Below are 23,321 nucleotides of genomic sequence, written 5' to 3'. Positions count from 1 at the left end.
TATCTTCTGTTACTTCGAATTATCTACCAAGTAGTGAAAACTTTAGATAAGAAACATTTATTTCCCTATGTTGTAGGATTATGTTTTTTTTTTTTTAAACAGCTATTTTAATGAAAAGGGATTTTTAAAATTGCTTTAAAAGAGAGTATATCTGTTGAAAATCTATCCTGAAAGAGAATAAAGCTTAATCATAGTATTAAATTTCCTTTTAGTTTCCCTCTTTATTTATCTGTAAGAAATTGATCTCACTACATTTCCTCCTTTTTTCCTTGCAGAGTAGGCCTTTGTTCTTTATCCCAAGGGACATTTTAACTTGACATTCAGAATTACATCAGAACTAACACAGTCCTCATAGAAAGCTACGTTTTATTTAAAAGATTTTGCTTAAATTGTTTTATTCTGTACTGGAAATAAAATACAGGGGATACAGTGGATATGTTATTGACTGCCTGTGATCTTTCTGTAAGTGTTCCTAGATGTTGAGCCGATCACTTAAACTGCCCAGGCCACAAGATTTTCACTGTGGGTGGGTGCTGATGACTGCAGAAGCTGAAAAATCCTAGATAACCAGATTTTTTGGAGCCAAATAACTAATAACACTCACAGAATCTAGCTATGTCCTGATCTACTTGCAGGGACTTTAATTGATTACTGTAAATCTGTGGTTGATTGCCCATATGTGATCAATAGTAAAACGTGTTGAATAAACTCATGAAAATTGAATTAGTTCCACTTTGGGTGAGAAATTAAAATAGTCATTTAGGTACATAGTAGTTAGGGTATATTTCTGCATCTGTGAATTTTCCAAGGATAATTACACATTTTAGCTGTATTTCTGATTATTTGCTTCTTTATTAACAGAGGTGATCATTTAGTGGTATTTGCTATTATGAAAGGATAAGTAGGGCCACTGGGGAAACAGTATGGAGGTTCCTCAGAAAATTAAAAATAGCAATGATATAGCAGTTCTGCTTTTGAGTATATGTCCAAAGGAAAGAAAAACACAAACTTGAGAAGATAAATGCACCACCACGTTCATTGCCACATTATTTACAATAGCCAAGATGTGGAAGCAACCTAAGTGTCTGTCAGTGAATAAATGGATCAAGGAAATATGCTTTGTATATACAATGGAATCTTTTTCATCTGTGAAAAAGAGCACCTTGCCATTCATGATAATACTGATGGACCTTTAGGGCATTATCCTAAGTGAAATGTCAGACAGAGAAAAACAAATACCATATGATCTCACTTGTATATTAATCTTAAAAAAGAAAAAACAAACACAAACCCATATATATATAGAGAGAAGTATTTGTGGTTGCTGGAGGCCGAGGGTGAGAAGTGGGCAAAATGGGTGAAGGGAATCAAAAGGGTATGAATTATCAGTTATAAAACAAATAAGTCCTAGGGATATAATGGAGAATGTGGTGTAATGGGGACTATAGTTAATAATACCATATTGTATATTTGAAGGTTGCTACAAGAGGAAATCTTAAAAGTTTTGTTCACAAGGAAAAAAAATTGTAAATGTGTGGTGATGGGATGTTAACTAGATTATTGTGATCACTTCACAATATACTTTAATATTCAATCATTAGTTTGTATGCCTGAAACTATTGTTATATGCCAATTATATCTCAACTTAAAAAAAAAAGCTAAAGAGAAAGAAGTTGGGGAAAAATGAAGTTTGAAGATAATCTCTATTCAAAACTTGTTGTTCAGTTGCTTAGTCATGTCTGACTTCTTGCAGCCCCATGGACTGCAGCACGTCAGGCATCCCTGTCCTTCACAATGTCCTGGAGTTTGCTCAAACTCATGTCCGTTGAGTCAGTGATGCCATCCAACCATCTCATCCTCTGTCGTCGCCTTCTCCTCCTGCCTTCAATCTTACCCAGCATCAGCGTCTTTTCCAGTGAATTGGCTCTTTGCATCAGGTGGCCAAAATACTGGAGCTTCAGCTTCAGCATCAGACTTCCAGTGAATATTCAGGACTAATTTCCTATAGGATTGGCTGTTTTGATCTCCTTGAGGTCCAAGGGACTCTTAACAGTCTTCTCCAGCACCACAGTTCGAAACATCAGTTCTTCTGTGCTCAGCTGTCTTTATGATCCAACTATCAACATCTGTACATGACTATTGGAAAAACCACAGCTTTGACTAGACGGACCTTTGTAGCAAAGTGATGTCTCTGTCTAGTCGGTCATAGCTTTTCTTCCAGGGAGCAAGTGTCTTTTAATTTCATGGCTGTATTCACTATCTGCAGTGATTTTGGAGCCCAAGAAAATAAAGTCTGTCACTGTTTCCATTGTTTCCCTGTCTGTTTGCCATGAAGTGATGGGACCAGATGCCATGATCTTAGTTTTCTGAATGTTACGTTTAAGCCAGCCTTTTCGCTCTCCTCTTTCACCTTCACCAGGAGACTCTTTAGTTCCTCTTCGTTTTCTGCCATAAGTGTGGTGTCATTTGCATATCTGAGGCTATTGATATTTCTCCTGGCAGTCTTGATTCTAGCTTGTGCTTCATTCAGCCCAGCATTTTACATGATGTACTCTGAATCTAAGTTAAATAAGCAGGGTGACAATATACAGCCTTGACATACTCCTTTTCCCAATTGGGAATCAGTCTGTTGTTCCATGTCCAGTTCTAACTCTTGCTTCCTGACCTGCAGATAGATTTCTCAGGAGGCAGGTCAGGTGGTCTGGTATTCCCATCTTTTTAAGGATTTTCCACAGTTTGTTGTGATCCACACAGTCAAAGGCTTTGGCGTAGTCAATAAAGCAGAAGGAGATGTTTTTATGGAACTCTCTTGCTTTTTCAGTGATCCAACAGATGTTGGCAATTTGATCTCTGGTTCTTCTGCCTTTTCTAAATCCAGCTTGAACATCTGGAAGTTCTTGGTTCACGTACTGTTGAAGCCTGGCTTGGAGAATTGTAAGCATTGCTTTGCTAGCGTGTGAGATGAGTGCAATCTTGTGGTAGTTTGAACATTCTTTGGCATTGCCTTTCTTAGGGATTGGAACGCAAACTGACCTTTTCCAGTCCTTTCGCTACTACTGAGTTTTCCAGATCTGCTGGCATATTGAGTGCAGCACTTTCGCAGCATCATCCTTTAGGATTTGAAATAGCTCAAGTGGAATTCCATCACCTCCACTAGCTTTGTTCACAGTCATGCTTCCTAAGGCCCATTTTACTTCGCATTCCAGGATATCTGGCTCTAGATGAGTAATCACACCATGGTGGTTATCTGGGTCATTAAGATCCTTTTTGTATAGTTCTTCTGTGTATTTTTGCCACCTCTTGATACCTTCTGTTTCTGTTAGCTCCATACCATGTCCTTTATTGTGCCCATTTTTGCATGAAATATTCCCTTGTTATCTCTTAATTTTCTTAAAGAGATCTCTTCTTTCCCATTCTCTTGTTTTCCTCTATTTCTTTGCATTGTTCACTGAGGAAGGCTTTCTTACCTCCTTGCTCTTCTTTGGAACTCTACATTCAGATAGTTGTATTTTTCCTTTTCTGCTTTGCCTTTTGCTTCTCTTCTTTACTCGGCCATTTGTAAGGCCTCCTCAGACAACCATTTTGCCTTTTGCATTTCTTTTTCTTGGGGATGGTTTTGATTACCACCTCCTGTACAATGTTACCAACCTCCATCCATAGTTCTTCAGGCACTCTACCATATCTAGTCTCTTGAATCTGTTTGTCATTTCCACTGTGTAATCATAAGGGATTTGATTTAGGTCATCCTGAATGGTCTAGTGGTTTCCCCTATTTTCTTCAATTTAAGCCTGAATTTTGCAATAAGGAGTTCGTGTACTGAGCCACAGTCAGCTCCCAGTCTTGTTTTTGCTGCCTGTATAGGGCTTCTCCATCCTCAACTGCAAAGAATATCATCAGTCTGATTTCGGTATTGACCATCTGGTGATGTCCCTGTGTAGAGTCATCTGTTGTGTTGTAGGAATAGGGTGTTTGCTGTGACCAGTGTGTCCTTTGGCAAAACTCAGTTAGCCTTTGCCTTGCTTCATTTTGTACTCCAAGGCCAAACTTGACTGTTACTCCAGTATCTCTTGACTTCCTGCTTTTGCATTCCAGGCCCCTGTGATGTAAAGGACATCTTTTTTTGGTGTTAGTTCTAGAAGGTTTTGTAGGTCTTCAAAGAACCGTTCAACTTAAGCTAATTCAAGACTATCTTTTATTAGTTGAGCTCAAGTATCTCTGTTCTTTTTATTGTGAAAAGGTACTGGCTTCTCACCTAAAACCAGTATTGCTTGAGATTAAACTTTGCTAGATAATGGTGAGTTGGTCAGTGCAAATGCCTGCTCTTACAGGGATAATTACTACACCAGCTTTGTTTCTGAGGGTTAAGTGCTAATTTAAATATACGTGAATTTTTGTTTTTATGTTCTGAATTTGATTAAAAAGGAAATGTTAAGAATAGTCAGATAAATAAGAGTAAGAAAAAGAAGATTCAAGAAATGTCAAAGTATGGAGGAAGAGACAGGGAAAATGAAGAATGAAATTGGTGAAAAGTAATTTCCTTGCATTAACTAGGCTAGTATTTAATTATATTAACCTATAATTTGAGGCATAATTCTGAATATTAAATTTTGAATTTATATATTTGTCTTTATAAATTATTAAAAATTTAACTTTCATTTGTCTTTTACTTTCTACTAAATAGATATTGGTATAAATTTTATTTCAAAGTTTGATTTTGGTAAAATTGCCTTCTCCCTGAAATTTCTTGGGCTTTTCACTGTAGAGTTAAATTCAACCTTATTTTCAACAACCATTGTAAAAGTTTACAGTTTATTTGTAATATATGTCTTTAAATATACCTGATGTTATTAGAAATTTAAATATATGCTTTTAAAAATTAGGTATAAGTATTTTTTTAGTGGTTGATTAGGGTTTGATCTAGAGGCTAAATCTCTGTCTTTTTGGTAACTCAGTTCCTATATAGAAGGCTGCCTTCCTGCTCTCTAAATCAACCCAACTCTAGTCAGTTTTTGAGTTACTCGGGCCTCTATGTTTGTTGTTAGAAATTGCTCTTTACTTGTTAATCTTTAGCCCTGTTCATTGTGTTCAGGGAATTTAATTCTGCTGCAAAAATGGCTTAATTCCCAAGCCTGATTTAAGTCTCTGGTGTTGAAATGTGTTCTGCCATGAGATATGAGCAAGGATTTCTTTGTGCCTGTGTATTTATATGTATGAGAAGTGAAAGTGAAAGTGTTAGTTGCTCAATCATGTCTGACTCTCTGAGACTCCATGGACTGTAGCCTGCCAGGCTCCTCTGTCCATGTATTTCTCCAGGCAAGAATACTGGCATGGATAGACATTCCTTTCTCTAGGGGATCTTCCCGACCCAAGGATCTAACCCTGGTCTTCTGCATTGCAAGTGGACTCTCTACTGTCTGAGCCACCAAGGAAGCTCATTTATCTGTATACGTGTGTGTGTGTGTGTGTGTATGTATTTATGTGTGTATGCACACATACAGTTTTTTATATATATTGTTCAGTTTTTGTATTCATAAAATGGAAAGGCTCTATTTCCTGTGAGGATAAAGCACTCTTAGACCAAATTTCTTCATTGACTTTATGTTCCTCTTCAAGCTTTTCTAATAATTAAAGAAAACAATCAAAAGATGGTTGCCTTAGATTGATCATTAAAATCCAAATTAAAGAAGTCGTTTCATGGAGCCAATGTGATTGTTATAAAATCATCTGTTGGATTTTTTTCTGATGATATTTCGTAATTGGTTTCAAGGAACATTTTTGACTTGATTGTTGAATATTAATAAAAATCTCAAAGTTGACTATAAATGACTTCCTCATTATTTTATCTCTGAGAAGAACTTTAGTAAAACACCTATTGTAGATTCAGAATAATAATGTTGGTTTTAATTATTTCTTCTCTTTTTATTTATAGGACTGATTGTATAGAAAAAAAAGATAGCCCTGAAGTATATTTTTGTTGCTGTGAGGGCAATATGTGTAACGAAAGGTTTTCTTATTTTCCGGAGATGGAGGTCACACAGCGTAAGTTCACAGGGAAAACACATAAGTCTGTTCAACTAGTAGATTGAAAACAAAGCATGTTTGTGTTAGAATAATTTGCTCCCACCTTCTCTTCCTCTATTTTTCTCCTATAATTTGGCACTCTAATAAATATTTATTGTGGAATTTTATTGACCAAATCTGAATGATTTTCTTCCTCCTCTTTTCCACAGCTACTTCGAATCCAGTAACACCTAAGCCTCCCTATTACAACATCTTGCTCTATTCTTTGGTGCCACTTATGTTAATTGCGGGGATTGTCATTTGTGCATTTTGGGTGTACAGGCATCATAAGATGGCTTACCCTCCTGTGCTCGTTCCAACTCAAGTAAGTTATTGTCTAATACTTAATGCTGTTTTTGATTGTATATTTTAAAGAAATATTCCTGTGGAGAAACCACAGTAGGTAGTTACAAATCATTTTCCTTTAGAGTTAATTTTTGAATGTTTCTTGTCATGGGAACCTTAGCTACTTTTGCAAATTTATTAATTTGCTATATCCTAAACTTAGGCGTTGAGATAGAGTAGAATGAACAGTATTCCCATTCCTGTTCTTTGGAGAGTTTTACTGTGATTATAGTACTTATAAATGTGGGATACACTCTGCTGTGTTTCTTGAGAAGTAATTGATGATGGAGAAGTGATATCGAAAGTTTTTCTTTCCCTTCTATTTTCTCCCCCATTCCTAAGTTTTTGTGCCTTTTTCAAGACTTCTCAAAACATTCTTTTAATCATGGAGGAGAAAATGGTAAGGAACCAGGAATTTGGAATAAAGAGGTTTCACACAGGCCTGAAGAAGATACACCTGGAAAATGTTCTAGGGAAGAGGAGCAAAAGGGCAGCGTTTCTCATCATGTGTTGTAGTTCCAAGTATATATATTTTATTTGCAGCATATCAAGTGTGTAACTGAAGTCTGAAAACTTCTTTAATGCCCTCGATTCTTTTTCCCTCAGCACCGAATATCTGAAACTATAGATATTGTGGGTAGTCAGAATAAAAATCATGAAGTTTTTCTTCATTCTCTATTATGAGGACAGTGGCAGCTGATTCAGTGCTTTATAAGGATTTTTAATAAAAGTAGTTAATATTCTACAGGCAGAGAGGAAAGTGGTAATTTTTGGTTTACTTACTTGAGATGTCTTTAAACTCTAATTTGTATTTCTTTGACTTTTAGGATCACATTACTTCCGCCTTCTGGATCTTTTGGTTTAACTTTGTTTCTCTAATACCAGTAGGATTAATGGTTAAAACTTGGTAGAAGAAAATGGTTAAGTCCTATAATTTAATGATCAAAACAACTTCTTCCCATTAATCTTTATTTACATAACATATTCTTTTCTTGGTGCTTGAACCAATCTGTTAGCATTAGATCATTGATCCTTGTAATCTTTGTAAAATATGTATAGAGAGAAATAAGCCTAAAGGTAACATTCTTTATTTAGTAAATTAGGTAAACACACTATGTTTTATATAGCTGAAATATTTTAATTTTTAACATTAGTAGATAAGTTGTGGGTTTGTTAAAAATCATCTTTTAAAAATACTTTAAAATTTTAAAAATATAGTGCCTAATAAATATATGTAGTTTACTCCAAGTGCCCATAGAATACACTTTAGCTTGTTACTGGTGGTAACTATTTTTTATTTAATATCTACATTTGAAAGAAAGAATGTTTCATACTGTAATAGTATCTGAATTTACCCTGAATTTGTGATATAATAGAAACAAACTGGACACTACATTTAAAAACAGATTTATTAAGTTTCATCATAAAACTTTAAATATAATAATATAATCCTATAGATAACATTGATTTATATAAAATACTAGCTTAAAAAGTTTGGTTGGGTATTTTTATTTAAAAGTCTGGATATCTTATATTTGAGGCCACTTTATTTAGAAATGCTGGATTTGGACTTATAAAAAGGAAAGATGAATCCTTATTCATAAATGACAACTAGGAATGTTCAATGAGTATCCATCTCTGTGGGCTTTAGGTATTTTTTACAGTCGTTAATATTTTTGTACACATTTATTTGGTGCTTGTGTTCTGTACATACACACAGTTTGTATGAATTGTATGAATTACTGAAAAATAAGGAATAAACTTAAAAAGGTTTTGAGATGGAATGACTGAGATGGTCAGACTTTATTGTGGAAAATACAAGACATGCCTGACTTTATGCTTTCCTTCTGTCATGAACCGTGTTGTGGAAAAGGAGCATTGTCATCAATGTGGAACTTCATTTATGTCTTCTTTCACTATCTCAAACAGTATAGTGTCATGCTATCTCATTTTTGGTGAGGTTTATGCAAACTACTTCTGTAAGACTACTCAGTGGCCCTCTTGTCACAAAATGCTCAGTTTTATTTCTCCTTCAAAAAAAGATTGATAGTTGTATCAAGCATTAATTGTACATTTATAGTGTACTAGAGTACTGGTAAGTTACATAGATGTATTAATATATACATTATATAAAAATATAAAAAAACACGTAAAACTTCCCCTTGATTTCCAGTTGTAACCAGTATTTAAGGATCATCTTTGGAATTTGTTCAGAAAAACAAAACAATACCCCTGGACCATACCCCTGAAAGTATGGAATGGGGCTTGGGATATTATGATTCTAATAAAAGTTTCCCAGGCACTTCTGGTGACCAGCCAGGTATGGAAAGCAATGATTTGATTTTACCTCACAGGGTTGTTTATGTAGTGTTATAATGCCCATTCTATAGATAAAGAACTTGAGACATAGCAAAGCTCACAAGTATCAGAGCTGGAATATGAACCAAGGACTCTGACACTAAATCTTTGTTCTTGCTGCTTATCCTATTCTGCTTCTCTCTTTTCAGAAAGCAGATACTTTTGCTGCCTCAGATAATTCAGTAAATATCCCTGCCATCTCAAAATCATTCTCTAAGCTATTTTCCTACTTTGATACATTGAGTAATCTGACTACAAAAAGGAACAATAACATGATCACATTGTCTCACAGAGGACAGAAGCGGAAATAAACAAGTAACAGATAAATAGAAAGGAATATTCATGTGTTTTCCATTAAATTTTTTTTAGCACACATTTTAGAATAGGGTTTATGAAGATAGATTGGGTCTCAGGTAAAGATTCTTGTGTTTCTGAGTTGATGGTGCCAATGCCCTAGTTATTCAAGACTTGTTTGAGGGGTAGGAGAAGTATGTAGGGGAAACATACTATACAGTTGAAGTCTTATGCTGACTTCTGTGTTTCACCCCATATTCATGTCTCCATATTCAAAGTTTAATTTCAGGACCAGTTAGGGAAAGATCTTACATTCTTGTCGTGCATTTCTGCAAATTCTCCCTCTAATTTCTTCAAACACTTTTAGACAAAATTTATCATTCCTTTTCTTAGGGAAAGTTTTTCTTAAAATGTTGGCTAAAGACTGGTGATAGCTTATTGATGGATCATTCAATAAGAAGTACATTTGAAGAGAATTTACAGTGATTCTCAGCAGAACAAGCTAAAGTTACATATACTGTGCTCATTCATTGGTCTGATCTCAGTCTTTTATTCTCTTTGGGGATAAATATTGATCAGTATTATGGAGGTATTCTAGAGGACTAAGTGATATATCTAAATGAATCTCTTAATAAGCTGATTTCTGATAGTTAAATGGTGGAATTCTTTATTTCCAAGACATCAAGTTGTTTAAAGTTTCTTATGATTTTGTTCGTATTTTATCCTGCAGAAGTGCTGTAGAGATATACATGCTTTAAAATCTAGTCTTTAATGATGGTTTTAATTTATTTTAAAATAAATATTCTAAAATAGATCTATCATAGTTAAAGGCGTAGAAAAAAGTAACATGCTTTAAAAAAAAAACAAAAACTGTTCTTCTTTCTTTATAACCTGTAGCCACTATATTTCTAACATTGTTTCACGTCATCACTGTCTTCCCTGTCATCCTGGATGAAAGCCTTAGAGACAGCTACTTCTGTTCCTAACCTTGTTATTTATGAAGTCTGTTCATTTACCTTTTCATCCTTTTTGATCCTCTTGTTTTCAGGACATTTTTATACTGGAGGCTGAGATTATTTCTGCAGTCTCGTAGCTGGTCTTGTTTCCAGTTCTCTCTCTCCATCTATACTATTTGCTATACAATAACATTTTACATGTCTGATTATGTTACTTCTGTGCTTAAAAATATTTGAAGGCTCTCAGTGATCCAGCAGCAAGAATACAAAGTTTGGAGTCTGGCAGTGGTCTTCCACACTTGGCCTTTTGATTATTTTCTCTCATTAGCACCCTAAGCCATCCATCATATACATCTGGAAGGCTGTTAGTTATGTGCCATCCTTGAAAGAATAGAGAAACTAGTGCTCAAGTCAGTCTCTCTCTTTTGTGATTCACATGAATAACCTTGGTTAAGAAAGGTTTTAGTCATTTGTGAGCATGTTCCATTCTCATACTTGATTATAAGCTCCTTAAAGACAAGGTATATATTATAATCACTACTGCATCTCACACAGTGTTTCTATGTAATAACCATTCTGTAAGTAATGAATTGCTGAATTGACTTTGTTTCATTTAATGTTATACTAAGATGATAATGCAGTATATTCAGGAATTGTTTCATGAATGTTTGAGGTGCATTAGGGCTTTACTTTAAGATAAATCTTAGGACCATGTTTCTTGGGGATAAGATAAGTTGATGTATTTCAAGCTTTTACAAGAGAATGCCATTATTCAATTTTCTGTGATCACAGGTATGAAAACATCCTTTTAATTTGCATCACCTGGGTCACATTTCTTTTATCTGTCCTGAAACTGTCTTTCCACATGTAGGTTGATGCTCTTATGATCTCCAGTCAGTAAACTGAATGCAAACTTGTTTTTTTAGTACCAGTGAGTCACGAATATGAGGGAATTGATGCACTGACTCTATCATTAAATCTTATTGTGGTTAGAGTTAATGTGATTTCAATAAAACTGTTTGCATTGTTTCTATAACCATATGTAAGCTTAAGTTTTCTGCTTATAAAATCTATGTGCTAATAAAAAAATACCACTTGATAAGAAAATACATTTTAGGGGCTGGAAATTGCTTGCCTTTAAGAAAGTATGAAGTTAACTTCTGTTAATTTTTGAAGGCTATAATAATAGAACTAGAGTATTGCAACATTGGTACTTTTTAAATGACATCAGTCTCTTCATTCTTGGCATCGTGACATTTTTTCTAGGTTTTGATAAGGACTAAAGGCTTTTAGATGTTTAGAATACTGAGTTGAGCATACAGAATAATCCTGTTGATCTTAATATTAAAGTAATAATAAGTTGATGTTTCACGCTATGTCAAATTATTATCCACCAGGAAACCAAGCCATCTCTGACGATGGTTTGTAGGATTTTCCTGTTGAGTCTATATATGTTTAAAATTAAGAAGATACTAAAGGGGTAGCATAATAGTATCCAGCCAAGTCTGTTTAGGAAATTGTGCTGCTCCCTTATTTTGGAAGAATGCAGGGAGAAGTTTACTGAGTTTCATGAATATTTAATATGCTAATATTCAGTTATACTTACAAAATAAATATTACATCTGTAGAAGTGCATCTTGAAATAGGTTGATTGCTAAATGGTTGAGGTTTATGAACACTTTTCTCTTGATTTTTCTCTTTCACCTTCTGTTCTATTTAAAAATTAATTACAAATGGTTGCTTGTTACAGCAATACAAATTATACAGAAAGAAGTATGTCCAAAAAAAGCATCATTTGTTCCTCTTTTTTCTTTATCAGTTTACTGAAATAACCAGTTTTAGGTTGGTGTGTATCTCTTGACATCTTTCTCTAATCTCACTTGTTTGAATATATATTTTTCTTTTTTATAAACTATAAAATGTTATTCTATAGTTGCTTTCCTCTTATTTAACAGTATACTGAGGAAAGGTTTTCAGCTCAGTACTTTCTGATCTATCTCGTTCTGACTGAGTGATGTTTTTTTTTTTTTTGACGTTGGAATTACTAATTTTATTTTCCCCTAGGACTCTTAAAACTCAGCTCCACCAAATAACAGGTCAGACTTCTGGAATAACAATTTTCCTGGGCTGTCACTCTTTTCAGGAGACAGAAGTTATCAAATATCATAGTTCCAGGATGTTTCCACCCCATAACTCTAAACCAGTTAACAGAATCTTATCTTCTTAGGTCTTAATTGGAATCAAACAATCTATGTACATGCAAAATAATCAAAGGAGCATAGACCATTTCCTGCCTTCCCCTGCTGAATGCATGTCTCTTTTTTTTCCCCAAAGGGTTTGTTACTAAGAACTCTTTTGAGTATCATACTTTCCAAAAAACCTGTCTACCAGTTCTGAATTTTGGCTTGGAATAAGGAATCCCTTATTCACAAAAAAATTTAACAAATATTCTCAGCCATGGACAAATTTTTTCACTCTCCACCTGGCATGGCTTTGGTTTAGTACTTCCTGTTTGTAAAAGTCAAACCCTATCTTTAAAACCCTCTCCCTCCCAGAGGAGGGAGACTAGGGAAGAGCTGACTTGTTGTGTAGCAGATTCTGAAAAGGGCAGGTATTTACTTTTGAAGTCAGTAAGTGGAAAAACGGCAAACATTCTTCCTCTTTATTCTGATAGTGAAAACATGTAGGCCAGAACTAGAAAATTCTGGTCTTAAAACTAGAATACATTATAATATTGTTTTAAGTACAGTCAAAATTTATATTACTCTTTAATTTCTTTTCCCTGAGTTTGGGTTCACAGTTTGGTAGAGATCCTATAAAGAAGAGGTAGGTAGTGGGGGTAAAGAGGAAATGTTTATGTCTAGCAGCACCTGAGAGAACACGTAACCTCTATCATTTCAATCTCGGTTAACAATGATCTTTCCCTCTTGAATCTCCAAATATAATAAAGGGATGATCGTTTTCCTTTTTATTGTTATTCACTGGGGACCCTCTCTCCTTTAACATGCAGCTCAGTATTACTATCACTATTCATAGAAATGAATAGCCCTTCCAAAGACAAGCTATAAGATCAATGCTTCAAAGTGGGGTTGTTTAGATTTATCAGAGAGAGGCTCAACTGAGTAACTTTTATTCATACAGTCATTAGAGAAAACACGCAAAATTTCCAGCATTGCCAACCACTGCCTTTTCTTCCTGGACCTGGTTTATTTAAAGCACTCCTATCAACTCGAGTTGATTCTAAAGTCGGCTCTAGGGGATTCTGACATCTAACGTGATAATAACATCCTAATTATCTCATGGCTAACGAACGCATGAACCTGATGAACATGGCCAAGCTGAGTATCAAGGGATTGATCGAATCAGCTCTGAACCTGGGGAGAACTCTGGATTCTGACTACGCACCTCTGCAGCAGTTCTTTGTGGTGATGGAGCACTGCCTGAAACACGGCTTGAAAGCTAAGAAAGCTTTTCTTGGACAAAATAAATCCTTCTGGGGACCTCTAGAACTGGTAGAAAAGCTTGTTCCAGAAGCTGCAGAGATAACAGCAAGTGTTAAAGATCTTCCAGGACTTAAAACACCTGTAGGCAGAGGAAGAGCCTGGCTTCGTCTGGCACTAATGCAAAAGAAACTTTCCGAATACATGAAAGCTTTGATCAATAAGAAGGAACTTCTCAGTGAATTCTATGAACCCAATGCCCTCATGATGGAAGAAGAAGGAGCTATAATTGCTGGTCTGTTGGTGGGCCTGAATGTCATTGATGCCAATTTCTGCATGAAGGGAGAAGATTTGGACTCTCAGGTTGGCGTCATAGATTTTCAATGTATCTCAAGGATGGGAACAGCAGTAAAGGTAGTGAAGGAGATGGCCAGATTACTGCAATTCTGGATCAGAAGAACTATGTGGAGGAACTCAACAGACACCTGAATGCTACTGTAAACAATCTTCAGGCAAAAGTGGATGCATTAGAAAAATCCAACACTAAACTGACAGAGGAGCTTGCAGTTGCAAATAACAGAATTATCACCTTGCAAGAAGAAATGGAACGAGTTAAAGAGGAAAGCTCCTACATATTGGAATCTAATCGAAGGGTCCTAAGCCAGACCGAACTTCAGAAGGGCAAGCGCTGAGTGAAGCCAGGAAGCACTTAAAGGAAGAGACACAACTACGACTGGATGTTGAAAAAGAACTGGAGATCCATATCAGCATGAGACAGGAGATGGAATTGGCTATGAAGATGCTGGAGAAGGACATCTGTGAGAAGCAGGACGAGCTGGTGTCTCTGCGGCAGCAGCTGGACGATCTCAGGGCTCTTAAGCATGAACTTGCCTTCAAGCTGCAGAGTTCGGACTTGGGAGTAAAACAGAAAAGTGAACTGAACAGTCGCTTAGAAGAGAAGACTAATCAGATGGCTGCTACCATTAAACAACTGGAACAAAGATTGTGCCAGGCTGAGTGAGGCCGCCAGTCTGCTGAACTGGACAACCGGCTCTTCAAGCAGGACTTCGGAGACAAGATCAACAGTCTGCAGCTGGAAGTGGAGGCACTCACCAGGCAGCGGAATCATCTTGAGTTAGAACTAAAACAGGAAAGAGAAAGAAGGTTACAAAACACCAGGAGCATCCCAGGAAAGGGATCCCAGAAACCAGAACCCAAAATGGATGGGAAGCACAAAATTCAAGAGGAAAATGTTAAACTAAACAAGCCCCTGGAAGAAAGCCACAGGCTGCAGTCTCACCTTGTGGATCAACAGGGTCAACCGTTGCCCTCCGAAAAGCCACCGAAGTATTGTCAGCTATGCCAGGAAGACTGCAGCCTAACAAAGAATGTATGTAGGAACTGCCGAGGAACCTTCTGTAACATCTGCTCAACAAACGAACTGCCTCTTCCTTCAAGTATCAAGCCTGAGCGAGTTTGCAATCCCTGCCACGAGCATCTGATGAAACAATATTCCACCAGTCCATCATAAGATGGAGGCCAGGATCTGGACCAGAATGTATCCACTCACGTTAGATGTCTGAGTGATGTTTTTAAGTGAAGTTTAGTGCAGCATAAATGTTTGCTCATGAAATACCAAAAGTTGATGTTTTATTGGCTAAGAGTTTGTGTTAGGTTTCTGCTAAGGGCTAGAACTTACATTTCACAAGTAGTTTTTAATTGTAGTATTTTAGTATATTTAAAATATGGTGATATAATGCTACTGTATACTCTTGAGCATATTTTCCCCCCGTTCATGCCTAAAAAGTAGTACAGGGCTACTAGAAATGCTGTGTTCATTATTTTTGTATTATAACCTAAATTACAACTTTTATGTATATTTTTAAACTAATTGTAGGGAGAGCTGTCATAAATGATCGATAGACATGCTGCAGCTTGACAAAGTGTTGCTCTAGGTGTGTGTAAGTTATTTCTCTTACAGACGTACAGACAAGTCACTTGGATTGGCTGAAATTCCATGTCCAAAAGCGAAAAAGAAGAGCAGGGAAGAAGAAGTGCAAGTGTCAAGGGGTTGGGGGTGTGTGGAGGGGGAGTCTGTATCAAAAGCTTCAGTTCAGTTCAGTTCAGTTCAGTCGCTCAGTCGTGTCTGACTCTTTGCGACCCCATGAATCGCAGCACGCCAGGCCTCCCTGTCCATCACCAACTCTCAGAGTTTACCCAAACCCATGTCCATCGAGTTGGTGATGCCATCCAACCATCTCATCCTCTGTCGTCCCCTTCTCCTCCTGCCCCCGATCCTTCCCAGCACTAGGGTCTTTTCCAATGAGTCAACTCTTCGCATGAGGTGGCCAAAGTATTGGAGTTTCAGCTTCAAAGCTGCACATTAAAATTAATCAAAGCACCTTATTTCTAAAAATGACATACTAAATTAAAAAATCTTGAGATCAATTTTCCTTTGGCCTGTGGAGGGCCCCATCCCATTTGCCAGTTTGCAAATGGGGCTGTTGCATATAGACCAGAGTGCTTAATATCTACTTTTCCTTGTCTGCCAAGGAGATGGTAGGTAGGAAGAAGTGAGTTTGCTTTTCTCTGTATTTTTTATTTCCTGAGTCTCATCCTCAATTTGTTCCACCATTCCTAGCTACTTCATTGCTGTCAAACATTTTCCTATTAATTTGAGATAATAAAAATGAAGAAGTCCATTTGTTTGTTAGTGAAAGCTGTTTGCATCAGATAGGCTGGGAGGTGTTCACATTGGTTCGTTTTATTTTTGCTGAACTGTTCACCTATTGTTTGAGTGCCCACTGTGTGGAGTATGCCAGGCACTGTGCTTGATGCATAGTATTAAGTGGCTCAGGGCCAGTCTTTGCTGGCCTTTTTGGAGCCCACAGTTAACATGTAGGTGCACTAAAAATAGGTTTTGTTGATTGGTTGTTTGACTTGGCAGCTTGGAAAGGAAGGGTGAAGAGAGTAAAAAGGGAGTTGCCTCAATAAATTTGGGCAAAGATGGAGGAAAGGATTCGAGTTCTGTGGTGATAGGGAGAACCACCACATGTGGGATGGTGGGCTCATTTTAAGTGCTCAATAAGTGTGAGCTGTTAATTGCCAGCCACCTCAAAATTGTACTCCAAAGGAGGAATTTTTTGAAGTTGATGATTTCAACATCAAAACTGACTTATTGAAATCATTTTACTTGAAATTAACTTCAAAGTATTGAGACACACACACATACATGTACTTTGAAGTTAATTTCAAATAGTGGAAAAATTTCATTTTGAGTACTCTGTCAAGCACTTGTACAGAGCAGTTTATACATATTAGCTCATGTAATCTTTCAATACTCATGATGTAGGTTCTGTTTTATTACGTTTATTTTAGAGATAAGAAAATCAAGGCATGCATAAGTGAAGTGACTTGGCCTAGAGTCAGTCTGCTGAGTGGCAAAGCCTGGGCACTTATGGCTGAGTATTATCCATTGAGTTAATTTTAATTGAACGGCTTATTTCAATAAATTATTAGGTCAGGTCCATAAAAAACTAAAGTCAGATAAAGGGAGGGATTAGAGTATAGAAATTAAATTTAAAATAGTTTCTATAGTGACTATATATATAATGCCTTGCAGATCAACATATCAATTTTACCATATAACAATTATTACTGTATAGCATGGTCCTTTTCCTTTTTTCTCCTTTACTTGCAGAATACAAATGCTAAATAAAAATAAAATTTCTTCTGTACACAGTAGTAAACCTGGTGCTTCTAAGCAGCAGCCAGAAGAATGGGCATGGCTGCAATATCTCTTTCAGACTTACAACCCCAGTGCTGCCTTCGCTGATGAGCTAATCACTTCTTAGGGAGCTTATTCAAAATCCTCATTCAGCCACCTTGGTCTGTCTTTACTTTCAGAAAGAGTTAGATGAGGAGAAACTGTGGAAAGTAGGAGTTGCTATATCACAGAGAAATTTTGAAGACCTGATTGGATAGAATCATGGCTGTGCATTTGACAGTGTCAGTATTATCAAATCTGTTAATGTATAATGTCTTGCTTTCCCTAGCTCAGAAACATTTGTCCTGATACACATACTATATTATTTCTTAACATATTCTATTTTTGTCAGCTTGGCAGTAGTCCTTTTTAAAATTTGCAATTGTAAAATTTCTTAGAATATATGATTAGAGGAGACAAGTCCCAAATTTGTCGATTTTTAAATACTTTTCTTAAAGAGTGCTCAATTCTTCTTGATGGTCCGAAGAAGTTGTTGAGTGAGTTATTTAAAAAGTATGTATAAATATAAATCTTGGAATGGTTTAAATAGTAAGAGAAGACTTATAGTACATTTCCTATATTTTTATTTATAGTATGTAAAATCCATATTTCCAGAAAGAGTTCTTTGTATTCTGGTTCTGTATATATAACTGCCTACTGAATATCTCCATTTAAATGTCTCCAAGCACTTAATAGACAAGGGTAATGATCTTCTCTCTCAAACCTAGTTGTCACTAAATGAACAGTAACCATCTGGCTACACGAGTCAGAAATCTAGGATATGTCCCAATACTGTGTTTTTTCTACCTAATCTGCCACCCTCTAGTACTTATATTTCTCAGAGATGCTCTCCTCAGGAAAACTCTGATTCACTTTGCCCAGTATTTGTTAGGTTTCTCCTTATAGATGCTCACGGTAACCAAATTCCTTTTTATTGCTCTTCTGTGATGATTGTACATTAATTAGTAAGATTCACTGGTTGGTTTTTCTTCCCCACACTGTATAGTTAAGTGTCAAGAGAGCCTGGGTAGCCAGTGCCTGGCACATACTAGGGGCTCGGTAAAGATTTGTTGAATCAATACAGGAGTATTATTCATTCCTTTCTGATATTTGTCAATAGTTAAATTTCTTTTTCCCTTAAGGAATAAGCAGCAAGTCTCTTTCTCATCTGGCAACCTAATTACTTGACGTTAATGCGCTGATTTTGTTTTCACTCTTATCTCCAGTCGCAGTGCATGGTGTTCAGGTTTCATTTTCCAAGTTGTGAATCCAGACTAATTTGTTCAGTTGCTTTTCATCTATTTGTCTATTTCAGTCAATTTTTTTTTGATTGCTACTGAGGCCTGTTCTTGGTGTCTCTTGTTTTGCTTGGATTGTCTTACCGCTTATCCTAATATTCATTTATTGAGAGGTATATTGAGCAAAAGTACACTTTTTGATAAGATGCGTGGACAGCACCTGCTTGCACAGTGACACCTTTGTCTCTGAAAGTTCTGGTATAGAAACAAAAACAGAGATGTTGAAGCTTTGGGAATCTACAGTCTAGGTACTTATTTGGCAAGTATTCCTTTCAAGGGATAAATTTTACTCTGGGGTACTGAGAAGATGTTTTGATAGTGGGATTAGCTAAGCCTTTTATGTGAATTATTAAATAATTCTGAATCATTATCACAAGAGAAAATCAAGAAGCAAGAAAAACTAGTTAAGCAACTGGTACACATAAACAAGTTGTCAAATCTTTTTCGTCAGTGCTGTTGTTTTCTGTAGAAATGTTGGAAACTGGGGAAATATAATCAGTGATTGGAGGGATTTGAAGTCTTTCTTTACACTCATGACAGTATTTCTCTTCATTTTAAATTAGGGCCTTACTTATTTTGGGATGACTAGGAAAATGAGAATCTTGTTCAGTATCTGAGTGTCCTGCATCTGAAAAGAATGCATGGATTTCTTCCCAGGCCACCACTGCTTGACTTCTTTACCCTGGTTGTGGCTGGGTAAATAGTTAGCGGTGGCCTGGTCTGTCACTGTGATCTACTCAGTTCTGATCTTAACTCTTCTCCTATCTTACTTTCTTACCCTAGTTGTATTATTTATGTTGTACACACCCACACAGGCATCAGAAATGTTTTTCTGTCTCACTGTAAGGATTTTTCTATCTTCCATGAAAGGAGAATGGAGTAGTTCAGAAAGTTGGAGATTCTAGTTTCTGAAGACAACTGTCTGAGAAACTCAAGTCTAGCTATATAAAAATTTCTTGCTCTGCTCCTACAGTTTTTGTTAAACGTAATACTGCCCTCTGGTGTCCACAATCCAATTCCAACCCATAGCTTCTTAATTAAATTGTTGTTTTTTTTTTTTCCACTTTTACAGTTTAGACCTTAAAACTTCTTAGAAAAATGTAAAATTATTTAAGACTTTCAGTTTAGTTTATTTGCTGGCTTGAAGTCCGTTGGATCAAGTAACTTGGGATCGATCATACTAGAGTCATCTATATAATACCTCTTATCTGATAATGTCCAAAGTTTTTTTAAAAAATATATTACTTTCCTCTGTTTATAAGGAAAGTGTTCTTAGTTCTCATTTTAAAAATATGATACATTGGATCATTGCCAACTTTTAAAAAACGAAGTCATTATTCTCCTTCCTTCACTTTTGTAACTGATGTGTCATTTTTCATTTCATTCTGGATATAAATCGTAATTTCTTTTGCCTATGTTTTTTCTTCACAAGCACGCCTTTCATATAATGATAGAGGTAAGATGCATTGATGTTTGTTTTATGGATGTGGAACTTTGTGGATGCATACTAAACATTTTGTTCTTAGATTTTGTTGTTGTTGTTGTTGCTTTATTGTGCATCCTTTATAGTTTATAAATTTATGTTATAGTTTTTTCCACTTACAATATTAAAAACATTTATTTTATCATAGCTTTAGTTTTGGGTTTTAAAGAATTGTTAACAGTGTTTATGCTTATCTAAGGTGAAATGTGGAAACAGTTGTTTTAGTTGATTATAAGTTAACACCTAACGGCTAAATTTTTAGCCTTAAAACCTTGGATTGGTTAATTTTTATAGTATGTCATTAATGTCAGCATGTGCTCACTTTTAACAGGTGCTGACTTTCTTGTTGAACCCATTATCTTTTAATGTGAAATCTGTATTTTCAGGTAGTTTATTTCATCTTTGGCATCTTTAGTAAATGTACTGGCTAGAGGAATTAGAACTTGATCTTTTGCTGTCTGAAAGTTTTAAGGCTTTTATTTAGATTAGAATTCGCCTTTCATGTGGAGAACTCAGAATGAGTAAAATGGTCGCAGACTGCTTTACAGCTCCTCACTTCTAATCTTTTATCCATTCTTGGTTATATGGATGATGCTGGGTAGTGGTGCTGGGGTGGTGGCCACTGTTGTTTCCATGGGGCTTCTCAGCATGATGTCTTCTGCTGCCGTAATTTTCACATACAAATGGGGTAAAGAAGAGATGTGATCAGAGCCGTGTTCTAATGTGTATCTTTTTCACTGGGCAAAATAGCCTGGGTACTGTAAGAGAACTGGAACTTAGGGAGTTTTCAGGAATTCTGTAGTCCTTATAGTTGCCCCTTCAGAAGTGGTTTTTCTCTGTGGCAGGGCAAGACCATGTTTTATGGATAACATTAGAATGTTGTCATTATGAAGTTTAAGTTTGAATTTGTCTCCCGAGGTGTTCATGTATTTTAAAGGTATAAATCTTTATTCCTACAATCAAGTGTTGATTTTTTTATAAATTAGTAAAATGATGCTAATAAACTGAAAATCATTTTTAATATTCTTAGATTATAGGATAAATAAAAGCTAGATGTAAGAAAAGCTGTTAAAGCTTCGTGTAAATGTAATAAAGAGCTGAAAAGTGTGAGTTAGAAGAATATTCTAATAATCTTACTAGAAAAGCAAAAAGATATATTGATTGGTATTAAATCTTACTAGAAAAGCAAAAAGATATATTGATTGGTATTATAGATTTTATCGTTATAATCTTACAGAGTTCTCATTTTTAAACCTGACCTTTCCAAGAATTATAGAATATTGTTGAAAAACACATATTTCTAAAAGTTCTGACATTCTGTAGGTGCTGACTTTTTAGACCTTTTCCTCGCCCTTTGAAAATTGGCTTGTGTTCCTGTCAGTTTAAGCTTCTTAAGGTAATTTTGACAAAGTATATTTCAGGCTGTTAGTATATAATGTTGACCATAATGGTAACATCATTAAGAGAGTGATCTAAGATTTCTTACCGAAATAATGGTAGCTTCAAAACTTTGTAAGTAGAGTCTTGGAAACTAACAAGAACTTTTTAAAGTTTATCTGTACATTTGGAAAACATCCAGTGATTTTTTTTTTTTTTATTCTAAACATAGGCATTGGAAATTTTTGTTTCCTAAAATTAAGTTTGATATTACATGAAAATCTTATTTTGAACGGTTAATATATTCTTAATTTGAGACATAGATTAAGTCATCTAAAACCTGTTTTATAGACTGAATCGTATCCATATGGTTGGTACTTTTTAGAAAAGAGAATGGATAATGTGTATGTTATCTAAAGAGACTTTATCAGTCAGTTTATAAAAGTTATTACAAATCTTAGTGTGTACATATAGTCCCATTTTACTTTTTACTTGGTTATTTTCCCTCTTCAGCTTTCAGCCCTTATCTGCATGCTTTAATTTTGGCATCCCTGCTTTGAAAACTCAACTTTTCTAACTTATCTCTAAAAGATGAGGGAATCATTGACTTTAACCTTGTAGTTAGAAAGTTTTTCAAATTGAACTTTTCCTCTTTAGTTAGTCTAATTATTCTTTTATGCAGTTATCCAATAATTCTTGAATTTTGAGGACTGAGTGGTTTCCTTTGCCTTTAGAAGAGTGGTTTTCAGCTTTTTGCCCTCCTTCTCCACGTTCACAGAAGTCATATGTCCCTATCAGTGGAATCTCTTATTACAGACATGCTTGATCAGTCAGGGGATGAGGGAAGGAGGGAGGGCTTAATACTGGTAAACGTCACAGTCTTGTTTCCCCTCCCACTGAGGGGCCATACTTCTGTAAGGTTTACATTTGACTTCCTGTACTTATCACTTTGTTAGCTAAAACAATCTTTAGCTCTACTAACCTTTCATATTTTGAATGTGTGAAGGAAATGCAACTTTTGTAGACATTTAAAAATTATCTGATGTTAGAATGGGTCACAGGAAGCCTTCTGGTTTATCATACTGTTTTAAAATAGGAATTCACAAAGCATTTTTAGAAAGATTGTCTACTTCAGAAGGAGAAATTACATTATTTTTTCTCTTTAATACTTTGCAATGTTTCTATTGCTGAGAGTCTTTGTAACATAGATGTCAACTTTTAAAAAATCTTGAGTGGCACTCAGGGGCTGAATAATGCCTAAAGGGAGCACTAACTGTCTTGAGGCATTAGAAGAGGAGTTTTGTTTTGTTTTTAAAGGGAGAGTAAAGGCAGAAAGACATGCATTGATGAAGGGGGTGACATATAATTTCTGAGTGTCTTAGGCTCCACCCAGTGCCATAAAGTCTGTTGCCACAGAAATTTTAGTTACTTCTTACAGTATTCATTACCCAGGCCTTCAAACATCTCTGGAAGCTTTCCAAAAGGCTTCCTGCCTCATGCTGTATTTGCAGATATTGAACTAATGCAATGCTTTCTGTGAAGGGTTGCCACTTCACTTTGTGTAGGAGGATTCCCTGGTGATGCTGTACTCCTATTGATATATTTGCTCCATTTTTAAAATTAATTATAGCAGTATACTTCTCTTTTATTTACCATACCGTATCATCTAATGTGACCACTTATTTTCTGAATTATAATTTGTATTGTCTTTGCCATTAAGTCCCAGAATACTATCTCAGTCAATTCTGGGAAATAATTATAAGCAAAAGTTATAAGCAAAAATTATAATTTTTACTGGGTGGAAAAATTAGAATGAACAGAGCAGTTTGGTTATAGCAACACTAACTTACATATTTTTATATGTGCTTTGTATTTGAAATACTTACTTGTAATGTATTTGAGAATAGCCGTGGGTATTTCTGATATTAGCGAAAAAGAGTTGAA

General features: G+C 35.7%; 1 protein-coding gene and 1 pseudogene across 4 annotated transcripts in view; both read left to right on the top strand.

Annotated features, from left to right (window-relative positions):
- Positions 1–23,321, top strand: part of ACVR2A (activin A receptor type 2A) — a 93,512-nt gene that overhangs the window by 56,157 nt on the left and 14,034 nt on the right. For 2 of the 3 annotated variants that reach the window (XM_081580546.1, XM_081580547.1), the window contains 2 exons: positions 5,930–6,039; positions 6,231–6,385. In XM_081580546.1, the coding sequence (XP_081436672.1) occupies positions 5,930–6,039; positions 6,231–6,385 (265 nt within the window). Of the gene's footprint in view, positions 1–4,128; positions 4,295–5,929; positions 6,040–6,230; positions 6,386–23,321 lie in introns of those variants that run through there. The other variant, XM_081580548.1, reaches the window with a different exon arrangement.
- On the top strand, positions 9,893–17,127 carry LOC145542195 (protein RUFY3 pseudogene; annotated as a pseudogene). Its single transcript, XR_014079645.1, has one exon. The product of XR_014079645.1 is annotated as a protein RUFY3 pseudogene (transcript).

This window comes from Giraffa tippelskirchi, chromosome 3 (assembly GCF_054371585.1).
Source record: "Giraffa tippelskirchi isolate mGirTip1 chromosome 3, T2T-mGirTip1v1.2.pri, whole genome shotgun sequence".
Classification (NCBI taxonomy): Eukaryota; Metazoa; Chordata; class Mammalia; order Artiodactyla; family Giraffidae; genus Giraffa; species Giraffa tippelskirchi.
The sequence above is the reverse complement of the archived record's forward strand: the minus strand, read 5'-3'. Positions and strand labels throughout refer to the sequence as shown.